The sequence below is a fragment of the Crassostrea angulata genome, chromosome 4 (genome assembly GCF_025612915.1).
Source record: "Crassostrea angulata isolate pt1a10 chromosome 4, ASM2561291v2, whole genome shotgun sequence".
NCBI lineage: Eukaryota > Metazoa > Mollusca > Bivalvia > Ostreida > Ostreidae > Magallana > Magallana angulata.
Window position 1 is genome coordinate 8,543,770 of NC_069114.1, and position 27,152 is coordinate 8,570,921.

Consider the following 27,152-nt stretch of genomic DNA (forward strand, 5'->3'; position numbering starts at 1 on the left):
TTTTGTGAATTAAGACATTGATGATGCAATAAAAACTTAAAAATCCATGATTGCTTGTATTTTATGATACCAATAGACTGTCTCTATTAAAAATGTTTGAATCATCTCAAAGATAAAAACAAGGCAAAAAGGCCACTCAGAAGTGTTCCAACAAGAAATGGCAAGGAAACGGCAAACCGACCTAAAAAAAGAGAAACAAATATGGAGCCAGATTGTAACGTCATGTAATTTCAAATCATCATCATCATCATCATCATCATCATCATCATCAATTTTGTTTTCACCATGATGCATGTAAATAGCGTTTTTAATATACATGTAGGTATCTTATGATATTTTTGATTTGCTTGAACTGCCATAAGTTTTTCATTAATTCAATTAGCATTTTAATCTTTATGATTTTTATCATCAAAATCATCATCATCATCATCATCATCATCATCATCATCTGTATACTACCAGAAATAAATCAACACAATGGAAGATAATTTTTGAGAAGGAATCTTAAGTTAATATAATCTTACCAGCCCCATTTTCACACAAGGCTGCTAGGGTACAATTGCCGTATGTAGCTGATTCGTCACTTCCGTCGTCACAGTCAGTTGAACAGTCACACTTGAATGATTCCTGGATGCAGGTGATACCCCCCGACTGACAGGTGAACCACCCAGAGGGACATAACTAGAAATAAAGAAATATTACCAGACTACGGAACAGGATTCGTGCACATATTTATATAGACATTTAGAACTAAAGCCATTTTGTTTTTTAAAAATTTGAAATGAAGTTGTGTGCTACTGCATGATTGTCTCAATTTTCAACGTTAACAATCACATTTACCAACTATCATTAAAGATATTAAGTTTAATAACAATTTAATGAGTAGATATGACAGAAAAAAAAATGTTAACTTGGAAAAACACATTAGAAAATACATGCAATGAAAACTAGCACAATTATATAATTATGTTCACCTCTCGTATAAAGTATTTTAATCACACTTGAAAGTTGTCATATTTAGGTCACATACACCATAACAACTTACCTGTTGATATGTTCCAGCGGCCACTGTAGGGCAAGCAGCCGTATTACAATCACCGAAATCGGCCGAGCTCCCTGGGCAGTCTAACCCGCCATTAGCCGGTTTTGGGTTATCGCAAATTCGTGCGCGGGATCGTCTTCCACCGCTACAGGTCTTTGTACACGACCCCCACGCCGCCCAAGCTCCCCAACTTCCGTCAACTGTAAAATAGAATATACATTGTATATCCAACTTCCGTCAACTGTAAAACAAAATATATATCCAACTTCCGTCAACTGTAAAACAAAATATATATCCAACTTCCGTCAACTGTAAAACAAAATATATATGCATGAATCATACATCTTATAGACAGTTATTTCTACGCAGACTTCAGGTACATCGCCATGCCATGCCTAGACTTTAGCATTTTCAGACACTACGACACAAGATGGCGAATTAAATGTTTTGTTAAATCGTTTGTATCAATCGGTTTGGTTTTATTAGCGCAGTGGGTAAATTATAAGGCTTGTGAGCCGCAGATCATGAGTTTGAATATGTCTGGGACTTTTGTTAATGTTTTTTAATTAAAGTTTTCGATATATAATTATTTATTCATCTAAAACACTTTTCCGCCTATTTGACTAACACTTGGCTTAAACATCATGTTATCTATCATAATCAAGTAATTTTCTGTTGATTTGAGAAATTATTTTAAGGTTTTGTAAGCCTTCTTAAAACAAAGCCGTTTATATAAATATTACATAGTAAACAATCCTGCCTCAAATGAATTCCAAGTAAAGCCTTTGAAAATTAATAATGTGTAAAATAGGCACGTACATGAATTTCGCGGTAAAATTTAACTGGAAGTGAATTTTATAATTGAACGCATATAATTAAGAATTTCCTTTCGTAAAACGTATTTCCTTAAAGGTGAAAATATCACGCAAAACTCATTAATGTTTTCTCAACGTGATAATCACATGTGGTACAAATTATTGAAAAGATTTTACTTGGTTTGCGAGAATGAGTTGAGCAATACATACTTATGCAAACCTGCGTATTGCAATCCTGAGACATTGAAGTAGCCCCTGAACAGGAAGCGCCGCCATATTGTGGCGCAGGGTTTGTACAGGTGCGAGAACGAGACTGAGTTCCGCCTCCACAGGTCACTGAGCATGTGCCGTAGGATCCCCAACTGGACCATTGCCCATCAACTTTAAATGGGAATATTTTGAATTTTTAAGCTCCATTCTTTAAAAAAAATCACCACGCTTTTATTATAAAGTAAATTCAAAGTCGAAAAAAAGAAACAAAAAAACGAAAACGAAATTTGTAAGTAACATACTTGGACAATTATGTGTGTTACAGCTCTGTGACGATGTACTACTCGACGGACAGTTGGCCCCGCCATACTGGGGGGCGGGGTTAGTACAGGTGCGTGACCTCTGCTGAGTCCCTCCTCCACACGTCACAGTACAGGACCCGTAACTCCCCCAGCTAGCCCAGCCTCCATCAACTACGTGTAATAAACGTGTAAATGAAATACACGACTATTACTGAACTACCTTGCAATTACTTATAATGATCTTTTCTAATAGACAACGACATGAAAAAGAAAACATAACTAGAGCAAAGCTCGTTGCAAAGCAACGAGTGGGTCTTCCGTTAATGTCGGAAGTAAAGCTGGAAGTTCCTGTAAGAAGCAGAGCTCTTAAACCAATAAAGAGTACCTTAAATAAAAAGATGGAAAAATCGAATTATTCCTGGTACGACTTAACAAAAACCGAATAATTTTACGTACGACTTAACAAAAACCTTTCCGATTTCAAGAACGACTTAACAAAAAAAATCCGAATGTGTTACAGTACGACTTAACAATTAATTTTTAGGTACAAGTTAATTTAACCAAGAACTTGATACTAATTTCTTAACCAAAAACGCGGAATCAAAATTTCCGGAAAAATCATTTTTTGAACTCGTATATCTCTGTAATGCATCGCCCGATTTTAAAACGGCTTTCAGTGTTAGATTCGGCTTAATAAGCTCTATAAAACACATATTCATTTTTGATTTGATCAGAAAATTCATTTTTTCGAAAAATTTGATACCCTTCCGGTTTCGACCGGAAGTGACAGATTTTCATTTCCAGCCTTATTACAGAGGTAAATCGATTAAATCATAACCATTGAAAATTTCAAGCCTCTATCTTGAAGCGTTTTTGAGAAACGCCGCGGACAAAATGACTTTTTGAAAATTTTAAAAATGACGTAACGTAAAAACGGAAGTGACGTTTTCAAAGAAACTTCACAAACTTTGAGGTATTATAGTTGCACACAACCTCTGAGAATTTCATTAAAATCGGTTGTAAACTTTTTGAGTTATAAAGCCGAAAAGGAGTCAGAAAAAAAAATAAAAAGAATAATAATAACTAGAGCAAAGCTCGTTGCAAAGCAACGAGTGGGTCTTCCGTTAATGTTGGAAGTAAAGCTGGAAGTTCCTGTAAGAAGCAGAGCTCTTAAATCAATAACAAGAATTACTTAGATAAAAAGATGAAAAAATCGAATATTCCTGGTACGACTTAACAAAATACGAATGATTTAAAGTACGACTTAACAAAAACCTTTCCAATTTTAAGAACGACTTAACAAAAAAAATCCGAATGTGTTCAAGTACGACTTAGCAATTATTTTTGGTACGAGTTAATTTTGCTTTGAACATTATGCTATTTTTTAAACCAAGGACGCGGAATCAAAATTTCCGGAAAAATACATTTTTAAACCCCGATATCTCTGTAATGCATCGTCCGATTTTCAAACGGATTTCAGTTTCGTATTCAGCATGACCAACTCTACAAACCTTGTAAACATTTGAAATTGAAACGAAAAATTCGAAAATTCGAAAATTTTAAAACGCTTCCGGTTAAGACCGGAAGTGACGGAAACCAAATTCCAACCTTATGTCCAAATAAAAACGATCAATGCTTCAACACAGAAAATTTCAAGTCTATATCTTGAAGCGTTTTTGAAAAACGCCCTGGACAAAATCACTTTTTTAAAATTTAAAAATTGACGTAACGTAAAAACAGAAGTGACGTTGTTATTCAAAATTTAACATCTTTGAGGGACAGTAATGCTCCATAATCCCTGAAAGTTTTATGTAAATCCGTTGAAAACTTTTTGAGATATTAAGCTTTAAAAAAGTCAGAAAAATAAAGAAAAAGAATAATACCGAGCGCAGCGAGAGGCGGGCGAAGCCCGCCTCGCGAAGCGAGGATTAATGGTAACACGTATATATAAGAAAATCATTGAAAAATGAAAGTTGAATCAGGGGTACTAAGGCCAAAAAAAATTTCTTCCAGCCCTGGGCGCCGCCATATTGGCAGCCATTTTGTTTTTAAAAAGTTAATTCGATCATTGATTGACTGGTACTTATCGATGTTTATTGCCCTAAAACTCGATTAAATAAGTTCCAATGTTTCAATAGAAGGTAATTTGAATTAAAAGAAATTAAAAAGGAAACCAGATAAGTTTCAATAGTGCTTCAATCAAGAAACACGACTTGTTCTATGTATGTCTTATCAATTATCAGATGGAAAATAAAAACATTAACGTCAAGGAACTGATCTTTTAGATTCTGAATAAAGTATTAAGTTTTATTACATTGACATTCATGTGAATTAAATTGATGAACAATGAATGAAGAAATAAAAAAAATTCGGAATCACGTAACTCTCTTCGGCTATTTCCGAAGACAAAACTTGAACGTTTTACGTCTGAAATATGACGTCATAATGTAGACTGAGCACGCGACGTTTAGTTTAACTTTGACGAATGATTTGAGTAGGCAACCATACTGGCGGATCCTACTTTGTGCGTTTTAAATTTATTATATTATACAAAAATCAAACTGCACTGTGTTAAATCTGCGCTCGGTCCAACGGTCACACCGTTTACATATTAATAATAATAACTAGAGCAAAGCTCGTTGCAAAGCAACGAGTGGGTCTCCCGTTAATGTCGGAAGTAAAGCTGGAAGTTCCTGAAAGAAGCAGAGCTCTTAAAACCAATAACAAGAGAAAATATAATAAAAAGAGGAAAAAATCGAATTATTCCTGGTACGACTTAACAAAATCCGAATGATTTTAAGTACGACTTAACAAAAACCTTCTTTATTTTAAGAACGACTTAACAACAAAAATCCGAATGTGTTTAAGTACGACTTAACAATCATTTTTGGTACGAGTTAATTTTACTATTAACATAACGCTATTTTTTAAACCAAGGACGCGGAAACAAAATTTCCGAAAAAATCAATTTTTAAACCCCGATATCTCTGTAATGCATCGTCCGATTTTCAAACGGATTTCAGTTTCGTATTCAGCATGACCAACTCTACAAACCTCGTAAACATTTGAAATTGAAACGAAAAATTCGAAAAATCGAAAATTTTAAAACACTTCCGGTTTGCACCGGAAGTGACGGAAACTAAATTCCAACCTTATGTCTAAATAAAAATGATCAATGCTTCAACACAGAAAATTCCAAGTCTCTATCTTGAAGCGTTTTTGAAAAACGCCCTGGACCAAATCACTTTTTTAAAATTTAAAAATTGACGTAACGTTAAAACGGAAGTGACGTTGTAGTTAAAAATTTAACATCTTTTAGGGACGATGATGCTTTATAATCCCTGAAAGTGTCATGTAAATCCATTGAAAACTTTTTGAGATATTAAGCTTTAAAAAAGTCAGAAAAATAAAGAAAAAGAATAATAATAATAATAATAAAAAGAAACAATAGAAAAACAAGAGGGTCTTCCGTTGGAAACGGAAGACCCTAATAAAAAGAAACAATAGAATAACAAGAGGGTCTTCCGTTGGAAACGGAAGACCCAAATAATAGAAAGAAACCGAAGAATAACAAGAGGGTCTTCCGTTGAAAACGGAAGACCCTAAAAAGTAAACCAACGCACTTGGGCAACTGTGGGTGTTGCAAGCCTGTGATGACGTAGAGGATCCGGGACAGTTGTCTCCTCCCCACTGAGGGGCGGGGTTTGTACACGTCCTTGACCTCGTCTGAGTACCTCCCCCGCAGGTTTTGGAGCATGCGCCGTATGAACCGAATCCCGCCCATCCACCATTAATTGGTGGCGCTGTAACATTCGTCAACAGTTAAGGCAACCGATTTTGCATTTTTTTCAACCAAAATCATTGGCTCAACTGATACACACATCAAATTAATTGGTTTGCAGATTAATTTAATTAATGAAATCTTTAAATATTTATCGACATTTTACAATAAATTATTGATCACATTTTTTAAAATTCAGCATAAGATCCTTTGCCGGATTCAGATTCTGAATTGTTTTAATTCAAGAGAAATTAACATTTCAAAGACTAAATACATGTATTTGAAAAGCAAGTACAACCTTCAATCATGTAAACTTAAAAGTTTCCATCAAGAAAAAGAAGTTTTAATCAAGAACTAAACATAACAATTTTAAGGAATCTCGTGAGTTTTCAGTTTAAAACACAGAACCCCGAGATTATTGACATAATAATAAGTTGTCATAATCATGATAATGGGTTTAAGCATTCCATGCATTTATCAGTTTCAAAACAATAACAGTTATAATACTAAGTATAGTGGTATATATTCTTCGATTTCTTACTATTTTTTTCGCACACAAACTGCAGCGAGCCCGAACATCTCCCATCATTCCATCTTCCACTACTAGAATACATCATGTTGCAATCTTCGTCCCCAGAGTTGTTAGGCTCGCCTGCAAAAAAAACCCCATTCAGATTGAGATGTTGTTCATATAAGCTCAGTTTTAAACCCAAACTCCAGGTGTGTTGGGAGAAACGTTTACCTGAGTTCCAGTTAGTGTAGCTCCAGGTGAAAACTCCCCCGGACCACGCCCATGACCCCTCCGTCGGTCCGTCAAACCCTCCCATCCACACGCTCTCACCTCTCAGTAAACCTAAACATAACTTGTATCAGTACTAGCGGACACATACAATCGATTTTACAGCCAATGATCCAAGATTACTGTTATGAAAAACGGGACTGAAAATAAAGTGAATTTTTTACCGTAGACAAAAGCATTTTCGCCGGAATCTGCAATGTTGACCAGGTTAGCGTTGTTGGCCTGACAGGTCTTCAACGCATTTGACCACGTGACTCTTGACGTAAACAGCTTGTAGCATCTACCGTTCCTGAAACTCCACGTGGAGTCACAAGCGTCCAGTGCAGCTAAAATTGAGAAACAGAACATAACAATTTAACATGGAGTCAAAACCAGTTGACAAAGTATACAGAAATCATGAAAGAATATTATAATTGGATTCAAATTTCTGTAAAAGTTCTTATTTGTTAAATGATAGACCATTGCAATTATCTCAGAAGTTTTGGTGGCACACATGAGAAATGAGATAGTTACCTTAAAATTAAAATAATATTAATATCCATGAAAAAAATTAAATTCTACAGGATATATAGAAAAATCCTTCAGGAATTCTATTTCCAATGGGATAATAATATATTTCACAGAAAACTTATTCATACAGGTGGTTTTCCTGAAGAAAAATTAGTCATTCAATCGAATTTTATAAACCCACGTGAGGTTTGTTCAAATCCTATCGGAATAAAATTCCCATATGAAGTTTCTTAAATCTGGTAGAAAATTCATGATACATGTGGATCTTAACAAAATTGAATAATTTTACGCATAGGAATTTTTTGTATATAACTATACAGGAAAATGTTCACCTGACAGGTGAGATACATCAAATTACAAATGTGATTATAGAGTCTGACCCTGAACACAATGCATGTCCTTTTTGGGAGTTTATTTTAATTAACTCTCCTATGCAGTTACTCTGACAAACCGAAACTGAAACAGTGTTTGGACCTAAGCACAAATCATCACCGCTGACAAGAGTTAGTTCTTGAAAATAATCCATAAATTCGATGTAATGTACGCTGAAGCATTTTTTAAAAGGAAGCTTATTTATAAATACCTAAGAAATAGTCAGATTTTGAATAGTACGAACAATTTAGAAGTTTTTTGCAGTCGTGTGTATTCCTACGCCAGAGTTCAATATAGTATTGTTCAACCATCGGCTGTCTCCGTACATTTCCGACAAGCAGAGAGTCAGTCTATATTTAGAGGTTGTATCATCAAGCTATCACGTGACCTGGTATCTCTTACTTGTCGGGAATTAACGGAGACAGCCGAGCATCTGGTTGAACGAGACTATAGTTCATTATTGGTTGGATCCATACACTTTTTGAAATATTTCGAATACCGATACATAGTTTGATGAAATCAATTCTATTTTTAAATATTACACAACATAATTCATTAGGTCTTCTCGATAATCTTGTCGGAAGAGTCCGAGGATCCGTATATAAAAATGTGCGTAATTTAAATAAACTTCTTGCCAAGCAAAATAATATATCGTTGATTTTAATTAAGATAAATAATAATCGATAAAATCAACTCCCCTCAGTACTTTGATTTATCAAAGCGATGATGCCATAGCATTAAGGCGATCTAAAGACTTGCAAACTTATCCGGAACAGTGTTACATATAGGACTAGAACTCACTTGTTTGTTCACAGATGTAGGCCATGCTTCGGCTACATGGGTAATCGTTCCACCGTCCGCCGCTCAGTAAACTGGCACAGTCTTCGCCCCCAGAGTCATTAGGCTCGCCTGTACACATGCAAACGTTCATTAATTCAATTGAGAAATTGGAAAAAGGTTATTACGACTATATTATATATATATATTTATATGTTACTCAATTTGTATGCACACATCACTGCAGTTATGAGACTATATCTTTCAATAAATAATGATTCAATGCTTAAATATATATATATATATATATATATATATATATATATATATATATATATATATATATATATATATATATATATATATATATATATATAAGCGCCAAATGTCAGTGTAATTATCGTAATTATATTGTAAAAACTTCTTAATTGTATCTTGACATTTTAATCTTGCATACCCAGATGGCAATATAACGTGCATTTATATACTATATGCAGGTTTTATTTTCACTCCATGCTATTTTCGCTCTTTTACACTTGCTTATTGTTTCGCCCCGTCTTCAATTTGCTCAGACACAGTTGTGTTGAAAGAAAAATAAATTGAGAATTGAAATTCTTAAATTCGCACGCAGACAACGAAGGCGAAACGGGCGAAAATAAAACGGCGACGAATATTTCCCTGCATACAGCAAATGGAGATTGTAATAATTTGTTATCCTTAGAGAAATATTGAATATTTATTGACGATTATAATACTGTATTTTCACTCTTTTTCACAGACATGCATACAAAATGCCTTTTAATTTTAATTGCAAATTTTTAATTTCATGCTTGCCCAATGATCGCATGAGGTCACCTGTGTGATATTGGTGACCTAAATGTTAAATAAATGTGCTTTGAATGTAAATCCGGTATTATATTTACAAATTAAGCCCATTTATTGGGGTTTAAGCAGTAAACAATCTTTTAAATCGATCATTGTATTGAATCCTAAATGTCACCTTCGCATGGACCCAGTGCTTTAACGGCAATCACCTGAAAGACTAACGTGACTACTGGTGTACTTAAATGTCCTTAAAACCTATAACTAACATCTGACCACCCCCCCCCTCTAAAAAGAAACTAAAAAAAAGGGACGTAAAAAACACCGGAAAACAAAATTAAACAAAAAAAAGAAGCAAAATAAAGATCTCCACAGATTCATATACCCGAGTTCCATTAGGTACGAACCGCTTTGACCAGCTTCCAGCCTAATTGAATAACTGAAGTCTTCTAAACATAAAAGCTAACAGATAATGACCTACCCGAGTTCCATTTGGTGTACCCCCAGGACTGGAGGCTCCCATACCACAGCCATTGTCCCTCAGTGGAGGAATCTGACCCACTAATCCAAAACTCGTACCCCCTGGCAAGGTCTGAAACGAGACGAGACGAAATTCTCACTGTGTACAACGGTATGCTCCCTGTCTGTTCATACATCAACGAGAGAGAGAGAGAGAGAGAGAGAGAGAGAGAGAGAGAGAGATCCTCACTGTGTACAAAGGTCTGTTCCCCGTCTGAGCCTACGTCCACCAGACTACTACCCACGGCTTGACACGCCTTCAGGGCGTTCATCCACGGCAGTTTTGACGTGTACAGTCGGTAACAGTTCTCTCCGTACTTGGTCCATCCAGAACTACAGGTTACTGCGGATACTCTGTACTCTGTAAGACAACAGCAATAATTACTAGATGCTCTCTCTCTCTCTCTCTCTCTCTCTCTCTCTCTCTCTCTCTCTCTCTCTCGGAATTATATTAAATTATGGCGAAACTCTTACAACAACTACTGTATCAGTCTGTTTATCCTCACTTACCAGGCAATGTAAACACTGCTATCACCAAAACAAGCTTCAAGACCCTGTAGAACACCTGTAATGGAAATACAGATCACTCAAATTGATGAAGCAACGGTTGTGATATCATTGACAATGCCACGAAGTAGTAACAGTTAAGGGAAAAGTTGTAGTATTACAGTAATAATAGTAATACACTTTTACAGCTCGTTGATGCAGAGGTTTTATGAGAGTAGTTAATTAATGTCATATCTTTAAAAGTAGTTTTGGATGGCTATTTTCGTTATTTGTTTTTTCAGACTGTTCTGCTTAAAACATTTGCTATGTGTCTGTTAGATTATTTACCAAGTTAGACTTCAGAGGCCCACTCATTGCTATGGTAACAACTATACTCGAGCGGATTACCTGAAAGAATTAAACTAAAATCTTAAAAAACAAATTCAGTCAACGCCATTCACTGTTCAAATACAGGTACATATTGTTATTTTTCACTGAATTAGACTCTCTTATCCCCTGTTGCTTCCGTTATTTGCCATATTATATGTAACCTTTCTTGTGAATATGTACCAATGCTGCATTTAGAGATAACAAGCTTAACTTCTTACTTTTCGAAGCCGCATACGTTTCTCAAAATTGTGAATAGTGGTCTCGTAAAATCTACGATTTACAAGAACATTCTTTATCATAATTTAGGTATATAACCAAATCAAATTTTCTATTTAGTTTATAAGTCCAATCATCAGATTAAATACATATTCATTTACAAGGACATATGTAAACAGATTAATTTACAATCTTTAAACTTTGTATTTTGCAATTGACGGTGCATGCTCAAATCGTCCGCTAGTTTTAGTTACAGCTACACGGATCATCATAATATACAGTCATGTATGCAAAACACTTGCAATTTTCGGTGCATGCTCCAAACCGAGTTTTGTCTATTTTATAACACAGTCTGTGTAAATACTTAATGCCAAAAAATTCTTCTGACATTTTAATTCTATTGTTCAATGTTCCAATCACTACTTTAAGTTAAAAATTATAGTTTAATTGTTATGAATTATTCCAAGAACCACAACGCATCACAAGTTTAAAAAAGATTTTTCTCCACGGGCGTCTTACACTCCTTTTCACAATTACCAATGAAGAAAAGGATATTTATCCATAAGATATTTTCTGTAAATGCAGTACTTTTTAAAACCGAGGAATAACCAAACCTCCAACTAATTCTATTTTATAAATGTATCACTCACATTATCTCAAACGGCGCAAACGATTCTAAACAGCATTTAGGTATGCCAAATCTTTTTCTGATTTTTTTTATTAAACCTTTTCGTTAATCTATGACGTCATTCGTCTTAACCAATCATAGTGCCTTTTCAAAATTATAAATCAATTTAAAACAAAGCAAAATAAAATAAATAGATAATGAATAATGACAATAATTAAATGAATCAAATAAAAATATCAAATCATTTATACAAACTACAACAAACTGCTAAAATATCAAAATGCATCATGAACAACTATATATATAGTAAATAATCAAAAGATAATCTCTTTTTTACTCTCAGGATGTTTTTAAAAATAGATGTGTGCTAATCAATATTGAGTGTATTATTGAACCTATCGAACTCATTGAGATTAGTCGAAAAGATTATAAACTAACGACTGATTTCCTAAATCCTGTAAAGTATTAACGGTCATGATAACCGGGTCTAATTATGTTGAGAATGGTTTAATTTATGGCAGGTACCAAAATAAAACCCCACATTGTACTAGATTCTTGACATTCATAAGAAATTATATTGTGTAAAATACATGACGTGTATTTGTACAGCAACATTGTTTATCATATTGAATAAATATGTTCTTTTTTAAATTCTCAAAATCGGAGGAAACCCCCAAAGCATTTAATGAAACATATACAAAGGTTATAACGTTATCCTTCAAGTTTTAGCCACGCTCTATACACTAGGAACTGTTTCTCGTAAGATAAGAACGGCTTATTTTAAAATATTTGAATCAAACTTCGCCTATAATGCTTGAAAATAAAAAAAGAAATATTTACATATACAGATTATTTGCTTTCTTATTACATGTAAATGGGTTTATACAGCTAGGGTAGGGGCTGGGGGTACAAGAGTCGGAAGAATCTCGAAATATCTATTATAATACTGGGCCCAGCTCCAGTTGCCAAAACTTTTGGTCATTAGAAAATAAGAGAAATACTGGCCAGTAACGGTCAATAGTGAAAGTTTTAACCTTTCACTGTTAGGAGATTAACCGCCTAACGCACTTTGTGAGTTAAGACGTACTTTCTAATCCTCTTCAGTTATCAAAATATTGTGAAGGCAAAGGATTCTTCGACCAACAACAATAGGTTACGGGAGTGACTGAAGTGACCTAAAATTGCATATTCACAACATGGCCATATTTGTCACCCCTTAATAAACAGCCTTAATTCCTGCCCATGGGCTGTGTAATTCGCAATTTTAAGGAAAGTGCTTTCTGGACTTCATAATCATGTATTTCGTTCGTCTCAGTCTCCCTGCTGCGGAGGTAAAGAAGTATATTTATGACTATGTTGGCGTCAACCTAGGGCCTGAATCTAATTTTGGTAGAGGGCTATATAGACATCATATTTAGGTATTTTGCGTTTTTCACAAATTTACTCGGAAGCAGATCAGAAATTTCCGAAGATTTAATACATTTTAATTATCACATGGCTACTATATTGGCCCTGCCCATGGTTTGAGCCACTGACCCAGGGGTCATGAATTTCACAATTTTGGTAGAGGCATCCTTGCTCTTCATAACCATTTACGTATTAATTTTTCTCTGCGGGATGTCCAGAAGCAGAGATGATTTTTAACATTTGCATCAATTTTAAGTTTTTACGCAAACCTGAGTCACTTATTAAGTTAGCTGCATGTCTGTAGCCCCCGGTCTGAAAAAAATCGGATGGACGACCTGGGAGCTACTGGGCCTTCCATAGTAAATAACATTTACAGCGCATAAAAAATTGCGCTAGCTAAACTTATTTCCGAACATATTCTGTGGAAAAATTAAGTATCATTAAATTCTTCTTTCAATTTACTACTGATATCGGTACTCTACTTGTCTTAAACGTTCTCTTAAACACGCTATATACCGACCTCGGAAATTGAGGTATGTTAAATTTACGTCGAGATCGAGAGTCGCCATTTTTACATGTAAACAAACTGCACCCTTTACGGGGCTGGTGATAGTGTTTAAAGTAATCAGAGGCAAGTAAAGTAATGATATCTGTAGTAAAATGTCGGAGGAAGCTTTTGGAATCAAATATAATATATTTGTATAGACTTTGTTCGGTTATAAGGTTAATCAGTCTAAAGCTAGCGCAATTTTTTGTGCGCCGTAAATTGCAGTTTTTACTGTGGGTGGCCCTGTAGCTCCCAGGTCGTCCATCCGAATTTTTTCAGACCGGGAGCTACAGTCCTGCAGCTATTATTAAATGACCTTAAATGTGAAAATAGATTTTGTTATTTGTAAATCTTCTAAAATGAAAGTTGACAACTGCGATGAATATAGTTTTATTTCAATGTATTTGTTTGGTGACACATTAAACATTATCTATACATTGGCAGAATTACAAAAACATGTAATTAATAAAACCGACATGCTTTAAACTATCATCAAAATGTCAAATTAATGATATTTTTTTTTTGATGATGCTGAAATTTAATGTCAATACATGGAACATGATAACAAATTAAAGTTCAATTCATCTTGCAGACAAAACCACGGCAAGGAGACCGCTCAGAATTGTTCCAAACAGGATCGGCAAAGAGATGGCAAACCGGCCTACAGAGTCAAATAAAGTAAGGAATATGAATCATTTAAAAATATCATCGTCAATATAGTCACTCCGAAATAATAATATAATTGTGTTGATTTTTAACTAAACTGTAAGTACATGTTTGAGAACATTAAACATTGTTTCATAGAAACAATTTGAAATTTTAATAGGTATACATAATTCATTCTAATACAAATACGTTTGTAAACAGTTTATTTTAGGAGTTCATGTAAATTAAACACAGGTAGTTTCATTAGGAAAGCAAATTTAACTTACTAGCCCCGTTTTCACACGTGTCTGCCATGGTACATCCGGCGTACGTCGTTGTTTCGTCACTTCCGTCGTCACAGTCTGCTGAGCAGTCGCATTGGAATGACGACTGAATACACGTGATACCACCAGATTGACAGGTGAAGAAACCGGTTGGACATAACTAAATAAAATGATGAAGAATATATCTATTTTAATTTTGTTGAATTCAAACATATCATTTTACAAACCATAAACAATTGATGTCTAAATTCTCAAAATTGATTAAAGGAAAGAAAGTCAGAGAAAGTTTCGTAATGGAATATGCTTTTCGCGTTTTTATACCGTTTGCTGAATAACTTATTCCCATACTCTGTCAAATATTCTGCGATCTCTCATGATAAAACACTAAAACCTGTTTTTCAATTTTTTACAATAGAACAATACATATATCTCACCTGTTGATATGTTCCAGCGGCTACAGAAGTGCATGTCCCTGTGTTACAATCGTCAAAATCAGCTGAGCTCCCTGGGCAGTCTAATCCGCCATTAGCCGGTCTTGGGTTGGTGCAAAATCGTGAGCGCGACCTTCTTCCGCCCCCACAGGTCTTTGTACAAGCCCCCCACGTTGCCCAAGCTCCCCAACTTCCGTCAACTGCAAGAAAATTCTATCTTTTGTTTTCTTCAACATAAAATTAGTTATATTATCAGTCTTATAAGTTTTTGTTTGATTAAGACTGTAACGATGTTATTTACTTGGGGATTTTTTCTTCCTTTATTTGTTCGTATGATATGAAAAAATCATGCAATTTAATAATTTTATCAATTTATGTAAATAACATGGTCTATGAAAATAATATTCGTTTTGCAAAATCAGTCTGAAAAAAAAAATATCCACAGGCAATCAAGTGAATATAAGGCAAGTGTTTAATTTTTTAAAATAAATATATGTATGGTACATGTGCGTAAGTGTACAAGAACAGAATATTATATACATACTTATGCAAACCTGCGTGTTGCAATCTTGAGACATTGAATTAGCCCCAGGACAGGAAGCGCCGCCATATTGGGGGGATGGACTCGTGCAGGTACGAGAACGAGACTGACTTCCGCCTCCACAGGTCACTGAGCATGTGCCATAGGATCCCCAACTTGACCACCGTCCATCAACTTAATAAGATTTATTTTAATTTTTACAGGTTATTCAATCACATGCTGTATCAACTGCCTTCTTTTTATCAGCTTAGAACGAATGAACCAAGAAAAATTTTACTCAAATATAAATGTGTTATTTGTTATTTATCAGATGTACGCTGTAATAGCTTACTTGGACAATTTTGTGTGTTACAGCTCTGTGAGGATGTACTACTTGACGGACAGTTGGCCCCGCCGTACTGGGGGGCGGGGTTAGTACAGGTGTGTGACCTCTGCTGAGTCCCTCCTCCACACGTCACAGTACAGGACCCGTAACTCCCCCAGCTAGCCCAGCCTCCATTGACTAATATACGTTAGAATAATACACAGGATCATAATTTATGTGTCTTAATTATTAACTCCTGACACTTATATTTGTTGTACAGTTGTGAGTGATGTAAACAAAGATTTTAATATGAAATATGTTTATTTTGACAGTAGGGTACCGAATAATAATAACGTAAAATACCAGACAAATACGGTTATCTTATCAAGCATCAAAATTCTAAAACTCATTTAAACCACTAAATTTAATAATTTCGTTATTTTAATACATTGAAAAACACATATCAAAATCTACAACAAACATGCACTCCTATGTTGTAAAATTATCTTACTTGGACAGTTATGTGTGTTACAGGCCTGTGACGTTGAGGAGAACCCTGGGCAAGCACTGCCTCCATACTGGGGGGCGGGATTTGTGCATGACCTTGATCTTGACTGACTTCCGCCTCCACAGCTGACTGAGCATGAACCCCATGAACCCCAGCTGGTCCACTGACCATCAACTGCAAATATAGAAGATATAATTTCACTTTTCAATTTTTTCTAAAACGGCATTTAAAACAAAAATCTTTCATAAAAAGAGAAATAAATCATAAACATGATTTGGTATGTTAATAGCATATAACATACTTGGACAATTATGCGTGTTACAGCTCTGTGACGATGTACTGCTCCACGGACAGTTAGCCCCACCGTACTGGGGGGCGGGGTTAGTACAGGTGCGTGACCTCTGCTGAGTCCCTCCTCCACATGTAACAGTACAGGACCTGTAACTCCCCCAGCTAGTCCAGCCTCCATTTACTGGTTAATGTTAGAATAATACACAGGATCATAATTTATGTGTCTTAATTATTAACTCCCGACACCTATTTCTGTTGTACAGTTGTGAGTGATGTATACTAAAGTTTTAATATGAAATATGTTTATTTTGACAGTAGGGTACCGAATAATAATAACAACGTAAAATACCAGACGCATCTTATCTGCATCTTATCTGAATATCTTATCAAGCAACAAAATTCTAAAACTCATTTAATTCACCACTAAATTTAATAATTTCGTTATTTTAATACATTGAAAAAGCACAAATTAAAATCTGAAACAAACATGCACTCCTATGTTGTAAAATTATCTTACTTGGACAGTTGTGTGTGTTACAGGCCTGTGACGCAGAGGAGGAGCCTGGGCAAGCACTGCCTCCATACTGGGGGGCGGGGTTTGTGCATGACCTTGATCTTGACTGACTTCCGCCTCCACAGCTGACTGAGCATGAACCCCATGAACCCCAGCTGGTCCACTGACCATCAACTGCAAATATAGAAGACATAATTTCACTATTTGAATTTTTCTTAAACGGAATTTAACGATGACGTTTACTCAGAATGAAAAAAAAAATCCACTGATGATAATGAAAAACCATCTAATGTGTGTTGTAGATCTTTCATGGTAGTGTTATTCTTCACTTTCAAAAAGGTAGGTCATGACTTTTTTTGTAGTAAATGTCCATTGAATATTTTTTGAAAATTTAAGAAAAATCCATAAAAATTTTACAATTTGATTGCGATTTTCTTAATTGTGAAACTAATACAAATTGCTTAACTCTTTAACAAATGAAATACAGTTTATGAATGGTAGTGACATTAAAAAGACACAAAGATTAAGTTTTCATTATCAATTTTTATAGATATTCTAGTCCGAATGTCCTCTATCAGTTTTCAAATGACTGCCCATTTTTGATTCAATATAACAAAAAACTTAATGATGATAATGCTAAAACATTTATAGTATTAAACTTAGTATATTGACCTTTCTCTACTGGCATAAAAGTCATATGAGGTCAATGATCAAAATTTTGAGATATGGTGTCTTTTATCATTTTTAAGCATTTTTCAATATTTTTGTAGTGTGTGCCATACGATTATCTAAACGAAAAAGCAAGATAAAACCAACAGAAAATATGCAAAATTATGTTGACTAACAAATAAAATCTTAAATATTACAGTACTACCAAAAATATTTCAGTGGAAAACAAAATCTGAAAAATTTAGTCCAAATTTCCTCTGTTTTGGTAAAAGTCAAACTTTGTCAGAGCCTAATTTCTTAATTTAGTAAAAATATCGATTGTTTTGTCAATAAAAATTCATTTCATAAATACTTTCTGTATTTAAAACAAATTTTACTTATGGAATTGAACTTGTTAACAATCCGGATTTGAGAACTCAAACCCTGAGTAAACAACGTCCTTAAAACAAAAAAATCTTTCATAAAAAGAGAAATAAATCATAACCATGATTTGTTACCGTATTTTAATGACATATAACGTACTTGGACAATTATGTGTGTTACAGCTCTGTGACGATGTACTAGTTGACGGACAGTTGGCCCCGCCATACTGGGGGGCGGGGTTAGTACAGGTGCGTGACCTCTGCTGAGTCCCTCCTCCACACGTCACGGTACAGGACCCGTAACCTCCCCAGCTTGACCAGCCCCCATTGACTAATTAACGTAAAATGAAAAATACCAACATAATCAGTATGCCGGTAAGTCTATTTACATTCAATTGGTATATAATTTAATACATTCATTATATAGAAGAAAAAAACTAATTAAAATTGATTTTAATTTAATAAACACGGAATATTTCTTTTTGTAACTACGCACTTGGGCAACTATGGGTGTTGCAGGCCTGAGAGGACGTAGAAGATCCGGGACAGTTGTCCCCTCCCCACTGAGGGGCAGGGTTTGTACAAGTCCTTGACCTCGTCTTAGTACCTCCCCCGCAAGATCTAGAGCATGAACCGTAAGATCCAAAACCTGACCATCCACCATTTATTGGAGGTGCTTTAAAATTGAATTTTTTTTTATAAAATAAGAATTTTAAAAAAAAAGTATTTTGATGGCGTGTTTTACTGTTTATATGGTTTCTTTAAGTCAGATTTTATCAATTTGGTGTAGTCGTGATTAATCCGTACTATTTTTTTCACACATGAACTGCAGTGATCCAGAACATTTCCCATCATTCCATTTTCCGTCGCTAGAGTACATCATGTTGCAATCTTCGTCCCCAGAGTTGTTTGGTTCGCCTGCAGAAGACGTATTAAGAGAGTGTATTATAACGAAACGGCCGAAGTTAATATTCGTAACAAATGCCGTGTTTGTTAAGGGAAACGTTTACCTGACTTCCAGTTAGTGTAGCTCCAGGTGAAAACTCCCCCGGACCACGCCCACGATCCCTCCGTCGGTCCGTCAAACCCTCCCATCCACACGCTCTCGCCTCTCAGTAAACCTAATAAATATTTGCATAACTTGATTCAAAATTTCGTAGCACTGTTCAAAACCCGATCGTCATCTTATTAAATGACATCATTTACACCCAATGAAAATAAATAAAATCAAATTTAAATTACCATGGACAAAGGAATTTTCGCCGGAATCAGCAATGTTAACCAGGTTAGCTGAGTTGGCCTGACAGGTCTTCAACGCGTTAGACCACGTGACTTTTGACGTAAACAGCTTGTAGCATCTACCGTTCCTAAAACTCCATGTGGAGTCACAGGCGTCCAGTGCAGCTAGAATGATCAAAACTTATTTCTGATGAAATGTTGAAATCAACCGTATTTCTATTTACTCCAAAAATGTGCATGCTGATTACTTTTCAATTTATAGTTACTGGTAAACAGAATATGCGAGTAACCTAGGCGATTGTCATAGATAAAATTTACTGTTTTTGTGCCAATTTGTTTAGTTTAAGAAAAAAAAAGTTTGCGAATATGACATATCCTTAAAAGCTCATTAATAATATAACAGACAAGACGCTTCAAATTATAGAATTCACATTCAAACTTAAATGCAATTTCACAACTGTTTTGGCCAATATTCTTTAATCAATATTTGTTGAAAAATTAGGTGTGGGGATTTTTTCTCACTTGTTTGTTCACAGATGTAGGCCATGCTTCGGCTACATGGGTAATCGTTCCACCGTCCACTGCTCAGTAAACTGGCACAGTCCTCGCCCCCAGCGTTATTGGGCTCGCCTGTACATACCAAAACAGACTACTATTCGGATGCGATTCAATTTTACATACCCATATGTAATAAAGTGTGATTCACTGCTTAAAACAACAGATGTAAAAATATCAAATAAGGTAGAATACAACGCTCCCAATCAACCTTTCTAGACTTGTTGGATTAATAACAGTTGAACTTCGATCAAGCTACGATTACCCTCGCCTTTTATACAGTGGAATCATTCCCTACCCATTGCCGAAAACCTACGGCCAGACTCGAATACGTTTACTGACAGTAGGCAAACTCATTGATTTTTTTTCTCGTTCTGAGGAATAATTCAGGTTTTATTTTTGTATGGCTAATTCACACTAAAGAAAATATCACCAATCAATGTTTAATCCACATCTATTGTAAAATTATGTACATAAGTAAAAGGGATGTTTACATAACATATATAATTGTTATTTTCTTAGTTTCGTTATGTTTTAAAGAGTATTGCTTTCTCATTGGTGAGATGAGAGTACTGAATATTCATGTGAACGAGGAAATTAAAGTTGAATAATTTGCTGTCACGGTCAGTAAGCGTATGTGATATTGACCGTGGGTTTTCGACAGTGTATCCTGTCACAACTCTGCGTCTCTGTCGTTCAACTCATTTTAAAAATTGTTTAAATGATCTTTAAATCCAAATGAAGGCAACGCTAAATATGTACAATCTTACTGATACAGATTACCTACGTGAGTTCCATTTGGTGTACCCCCAGGACTGAATACTTCCGTACCACAGCCACTGACCCTCAGTGGAAGAATCTGACCCACTGATCCAAAACTCGTACCCTCTGGCGAGATCTGAATAAAGCATAATGGTAGGGTATTATTTGACTATACATGTAATTTTTCTAACGAATCTATACATAGTACATCGTCTCTCTCGCGTGTCTCAAAATTTGGAAGAATGGGTAAGATATGTAACATTTTTATTCGCGCAAGTCTGTTTATGCGATGTAGAAAAAAAAAACTAATAGCAAACAAAATCAAAAACAAATTCAACAATGTTAAATTGGTCTTATTTGATCATCGCGAATATAATTATCTTCAGTAGAGAGAGAGATATTCTCACTGTGTACAAAGGTCTGTTCCCCGTCTGAGCCTACGTCCACCAGACTACTACCCACGGCCTGACACGCCTTCAGGGCGTTCATCCACGGCAGTTTTGACGTGTACAGTCGGTAACAGTTCTCTCCGTACTTGGTCCATCCAGAACTACAGGTTACTGCGGATACTCTGTACTCTGTAAGACAACAGCAATATAGTTTCACTATTTTTCTGAAATAATCTTTCTTTGCCTCTCACTGTCTGTCCATCAATATGTTTCTGTCAGTCTTTCTGTCTGTCTCTTTCTTCTCTTTATCTCTCCCCTAATCGTATTTAACCAAATCGAATAAAGACATAAAGATTTTTCTGACTTACCGGGCAATGTAAACAGTGCTATCACCAAAACAAGCTTTAAGACCCTGTAGAAAAACTAAAAAAGAAGAAACAAAGTAACAAAACAGGAATTTATCTAATATTTTAATTTAATTGGTAGTTATCATAAACAGTGCAATGTGAAATAATACTGAAATTATAGACAGCGGTAGTAGAAATATTAGCTATAAGTAACAATATAGAAGTATGAGTACCATTACTACACTCGCAATGGCAGGTTGAGGTAACAGTAATTATATAGTATAGTCACAAAGAATTAGTAGTATAAGCACATTAGCTGCAGTATTAAAGTAACAATAACCGTAGTGGTATAGTTGCAAAAGCAGTATATAGTTGTTGTATAGTTGCATTAGTATCGGTAGTATACATGTGGGGTAAAAAGCTTATTTCACTGTAGTAGTATAGTTACAATAGCTGTGGTAGTATAGTTACAATAGTTGTGGTAGTATAGTTACAATAGTTGTGGTAGTATAGTTACAATAGCTGTGGTAGTATAGTTACAATAGTTGTGGTAGTATAGTTACAATAGTTATGGTAGTATAGATACAATAGCTGTTGTAGTATAGTTACAATAGTTGTAATATATATATACAATAGTTTTATTGGTAAAGTTACAATAGCTGTAGTAGTATAGTTACAATAGTTGTAGTAGTATAGTTACAATAGCTGAAGCAGTATAGTCACAATATTTGTAATTTAGTTACAATAGATGTTGTAGTATAGTTGCAATAGTTGTAAAAGCATTATAACAATAGTGTAACAATGGCTGCAATAGTATAGTTACAATAGCTGTAGTAGTAGTACTATAGTAATATAGTTACAAAAGATTAGTTGTATAGGTACTGTAGCTGTAGTATAAAGTTACAGTAGCTGTAGTAGCAAATATAAAAATAGGTGCATTAGTAGTGTAGATTTATAGCAGTTGTTCTGAAATACTACAAATAGGTAAGTTGTTAAATTTCAATATAGCGTTAGTTAATTTGCTACATTAATAGTAGCAGTGATTTTGTATAATCAGAGTCGTAGTAATATCGCTGCTTAAACTGTTACAGTAGTACTAAATTAACAAAACAAGAAAACAAAGACGGAAAAATTTGAATGATTTGATTACCTAACATTTGTTTGGATTTACTTACCAAATTTGACTTCAGAGGTCCACTCATCGCTTTGGTCACACTCTTCGTGAGCGGATACCCTAAAAGAGTTTTATCAATTAAAATTTTAAATCCCAATTTCTAAGAAAGAGGACAAAAGCGTTCTAAATATTTTTAAAAAGCAATTCCTACGTCTAAATTGTTGTATATTTATGCTGGAGTACAAGTATTTACTGTAAAATTTAGTTCAGCAAACGAGTAGAAAGTAGATAAAGTTAATATTTTATCACTTGATGGAATACATGAAGTTATTTGCTATAAAGAAACTTTAAAAGCAAACAATATTTATATTAGGTCAAAATTAAATCAGTTTATTGATTTTTTCCAACAATTCATGTCAAATTGAATCAAAGAAATATCGTCGATACTCTATAATTATTTCCATTCTGCATGTGCATATACAGGGTGTCCCAGAATATCTGATACCATTTGAAATTCATATAAATCAAATAATATTTGTCCAAAAAACTTGTAAATTGGGACTCTGATATAAAATAAAATGCTTTAATTTGTTCCCACAAAAAAGTTAATGAGTTTCATTGAATTATGAAGTCACGAAATTGCATCATATTTCTTTGGTTGAAGTGAATCAAGAAGGACGTCATTTTAACGCACTCTATTTTTATTGTGTTTTTGAAAAACAATGCTCAATTTGACAAAAACTTATGAAGGTTTGTTGAATTCGTTGAATTAAAATCATATACAGTTATGAAAATGCCTTTGATATTTTGTTAAATAAATTTAATCAAAAGTTATTTAAACAGTAAATGGTATCCGATATGTGGGACACCCTGTATACGACTAACTTAGGGTTTACCCATTTTATAAAATGCTAAGAACCATCAAATGAAGCCTTATTTTTATCCTTAAGATAAGATTTCTTGAAAAGCTGACTATTCTTAACATGAAAGTAAAACATAATCATTTCATTAATTTAACACCAAAATTTATGATATTTTTTTCTTACTTTCAATCAAATTGATTGTTCTATTGTTATAAATATATTCTTTTATAGATCCTGTGAATTGTTTAAGCTTGTTAGTTTTATTAAAATTGTTTAACATTATAAATCAGTTATAAAAATTTAAACATCTTGTCGAACACACATTTTTATGAAACACTCCTTAGATATTCCTCCGCATCATTTTATTCCTAAATTTATGAATAAAATTTCATGAAATTTTAAATTTCATTTGCTCTCTCGTGTTTACAAATTTGAAAACTTTACTCATAAAGCAATACATATTTATCTTTTTTTATTATAAAACATTTTACGAACTTTTTAAAAGTACATGTATGTTAATCTAAGAGTATATAAAAGAAATTCTAGAATTTAAAAATGATTATAATGTAAGCTATATAATTGTTTCGATCTGTAATTGATGGTTATTAAAACAGAATGTTTATAATAACCGTGTTCTTTATTTTTAAACCACGTGAATTTAAACCAAGAAATGTATAATAAAACGAATAAAAACTTGGGCTGAGAAGAGATGGGGGTGTGTTTTAATCTGAATAAAAGTGGTATTCGTTTTTGTAAACCACGGTAAAAAATATTGGTGTTTTTTTGCTTTCAAATGCCCCGAATCCAGTAAAAAAGGCAAAAACTACTTTTCACATAATATTTGGATGTACATCAATTCATGGAATTTTTTTCTTTAACATAGCAATAAAAATGCACATTGCTTTCCCTATTTAGCTACTTTATTAGTTTTTACTTATATGCTCTCGGTACGAAAGTAATAAATATAAATATAAAGATCCCCCCATATTTGGTCATTACCTGTAATATCAAATGTTATCCTAAATGACCCTATCAAATTGAGAATTTTTATTACAAAAATGAGTCTTCAATCACAGAGAAGCTGAAACCCACAAATTAGAATAACATTGTCCAATGCTTTATTATCAAATTTTATGATACACTAAATAATAAAATTATCTTCAGGTACGAAAAAAAAGGCTCATTTTATAAAAATTAAATGATCAAATTTATTGTTTTGAATAATCAAGATTGTTTGCATGAAACTGTGTAATGCAATATTAAGCTACGCTTTTCTAATGGTCAGCTTTTTCAACTTTTTAAAAATTAATTCTTCTACACTCCTTACGTCACTGATGGTTATTAAAATCCTCAAAACACTATTCACATATATCTCTACAGAAAATTGCATATAGTCCTTTGAGTGATATCACAACGGCACAGTTTAAACACATTTTTCTATTCGTTATCCTCACAGAAAGGCATGAAAATTCCTCTTTTTATAATAAAACCACACTTTATCTCCATCGCGTTATCATTTTAAAATATATTTCAAAACGCAAAGATGACAAACGAAATCAATTTATAGATCCTTAATAAATCTTCAATAACAGCTTATTCTTAAAAAAAAAAAACAACCAAAAACCTTTCGATTCAGCAAAACATAAAAAACCTGCCAATTAAAACAATTTTTCGATAAGTTATTTTAGAATTGAAAACAATGTTTCGATAAGTTATTTTAAAATTTGAAACTTTGCACATAAAATTTTAACATACCGTGCAAACAAACAATACTCTAACTACTTTTTATGTTATAAACTTTTAGGAATTGACATTTATACCTGATATTGCCGTGAACTTTTGACGTCAAAAGTATTGACCAATCAGATTGCACATGGGAGAAACAAACCGGAATTGGTATGCACATAAATAAGTTGCTCTATCGAATTATAAAATTTAACTTAATTTTGTAGATATATTTTTAATATATAAACTCCCCCCCCCCCCCTTCGTCTATTTCTCTCAAATATAAATGAAATATTTATTTCAACAGGCTGATGTATGGTTTTCTACTATTGCTCACGAACTTAATAAAAACGCTTTTGAAAATCGATTGTTTGATAAAGCTAAGTCCTTAATCTAAAAGTAAACGACAGATTATCGAAACCCCGGTATGAACCAGTCATAACAATAACATGGTTTAATTATGTCTGGAAAGATTTAGGTAATGGAACGCACAGATGAAAAAATGTATGGAACGATTAGGCCTGGCTATATTAGTAGGTATATATGCACGTATTACTAGTCCACGTGTCCTTGTAGGCTTTATTTCAGGTACCATTGCTCTTAATATTTATTGCAAAATTTTAACAAATAGCTTAAACCTTCCGTATGATAGCTTTTTGTACATTTTTTCATATTTCAGTTAAGTAAAACATTTTTTAAGTCATCGTGTTACTTTAATTATGACGTCATAATTAATATTTCGCATTTTAATCATATGCCTTACATAACTTTGTGTAATAACCTTAAACATTCACATATTGGTAGTGGTGACTCTTTGAACCATAGTAAATGTACGCATTTTAAAAATCAGTCAAATAAAAAAAAACATTGAGCCTCGTGCGCTTATTTTAGGTATTTTTTTTTTGTATTTAAAACCATTTAACAAAATCATGAATTATGCAAAAATAAAGAAATAACAGGGGAAAAAAGACTGATCATGTACGAATGCATTTTCAGAGGAATGAGCGTAATTAATACTTTCTATAAGTATTTGATACTGTAGATTCCTTTTTATGCGAGTAAATGTATGTACTTCATACCGCGATTCAACCGTTTTGCATCAAATCGCACGAATATAAAATCTCAGACGCTAGTTATTCTTAATTAAATTATACTTTCATTTAATTAACATCTGTTCGATAGATAAAAGCGAGATTCTAAAATCAGCAATATGTGTTTTTCGCAAGTTTATGTATATGCTGTAGATGCCAAATTAAACGCGAGGAATTTTTCGCATGAAACCCTCACGTATATTAAAAATTGCTTTTATTTTTCAGACAGTTTTGAACTTTAGGAATTTTTAACAACACGCGCTTTTATAGTCTTGCGATTTGATACAAAAGAGCGGAATCGCGGAATTAGGTATTTGACGCGTAAAATAAGGAATTTACAGTATCTATTCCTCACGTTTAGTTTGGAATCTACAAATATACCTATCAAAGCTTGCAATGGTAAAATGGCAGATAAGGAGGAACGATTATAGAACTTTATTCAAAGGGGTATTTTATCATTAAACAAGAGATATTTGTAAAATACTTCTGCCCCCCCCCCCCCCTCCCCTTTCTTAGAAACATCTGCAAAAAATGAACTGAAACTACAAATAATTGAAATTTTGAATGAAACAATATTTAGACGTACGTGTGTATAGTCCAGTTTAGCATCGATTATATTTATAAGAGGCAACCTTTTGCAGGAAATCATTCTTGAAATCATGAATAGTAAAGTTTAAAATGGTTTTAATTGCTCAAGCATTTAAAAAAAAAATTGTAGGTCACGTTTGTTCTCAAAGAAAAAGGATTGTTAAGCTTACTAAAGCAGTGCAATTGCAATATGGAGAAATTTTAGAATGCCTACACCTTTTATGTAGCAACTTAATGGTGAGATAAGGGATTAGTTTATGTGATTTAATGCATGAATGTACATGTAGGTAAAAATAATAAAACACCA

General features: G+C 33.8%; 1 protein-coding gene across 2 annotated transcripts; it reads right to left on the reverse strand.

Moving 5' to 3' along the window:
- Nucleotides 1-45: 45 nt before the first annotated feature.
- LOC128179926 (A disintegrin and metalloproteinase with thrombospondin motifs adt-1-like) lies at nucleotides 46-25,230 on the reverse strand. 2 transcript variants are annotated; one of them, XM_052847609.1, is made up of 23 exons: nucleotides 25,197-25,214; nucleotides 22,640-22,698; nucleotides 21,486-21,540; nucleotides 21,136-21,306; nucleotides 20,754-20,864; nucleotides 19,934-20,041; nucleotides 19,415-19,576; nucleotides 19,183-19,293; nucleotides 18,980-19,090; nucleotides 18,669-18,848; nucleotides 18,333-18,503; nucleotides 17,145-17,315; nucleotides 16,638-16,808; nucleotides 16,340-16,510; nucleotides 15,856-16,026; nucleotides 15,528-15,698; nucleotides 15,017-15,183; nucleotides 5,993-6,167; nucleotides 2,370-2,540; nucleotides 2,068-2,238; nucleotides 1,046-1,242; nucleotides 525-681; nucleotides 46-181 (listed from the first exon to the last, which is right to left on the reverse strand). In XM_052847609.1, exons 2-23 carry the CDS (start codon nucleotides 22,664-22,666, stop codon nucleotides 102-104), a joined length of 3,180 nt encoding a protein of 1,059 aa, XP_052703569.1. In that variant the 5' UTR covers nucleotides 22,667-22,698; nucleotides 25,197-25,214; the 3' UTR covers nucleotides 46-101. The 2 variants fall into 2 exon arrangements, with proteins under 2 accessions (XP_052703569.1, XP_052703568.1); XM_052847608.1 differs by lacking the exons at nucleotides 46-181; nucleotides 525-681; nucleotides 1,046-1,242; ... (1 more) ...; nucleotides 2,370-2,540; nucleotides 5,993-6,167 and adding exons at nucleotides 13,998-14,284; nucleotides 14,556-14,712 and having other exon boundaries at nucleotides 14,987-15,183; nucleotides 25,197-25,230.
- Nucleotides 25,231-27,152: the final 1,922 nt, after the last annotated feature.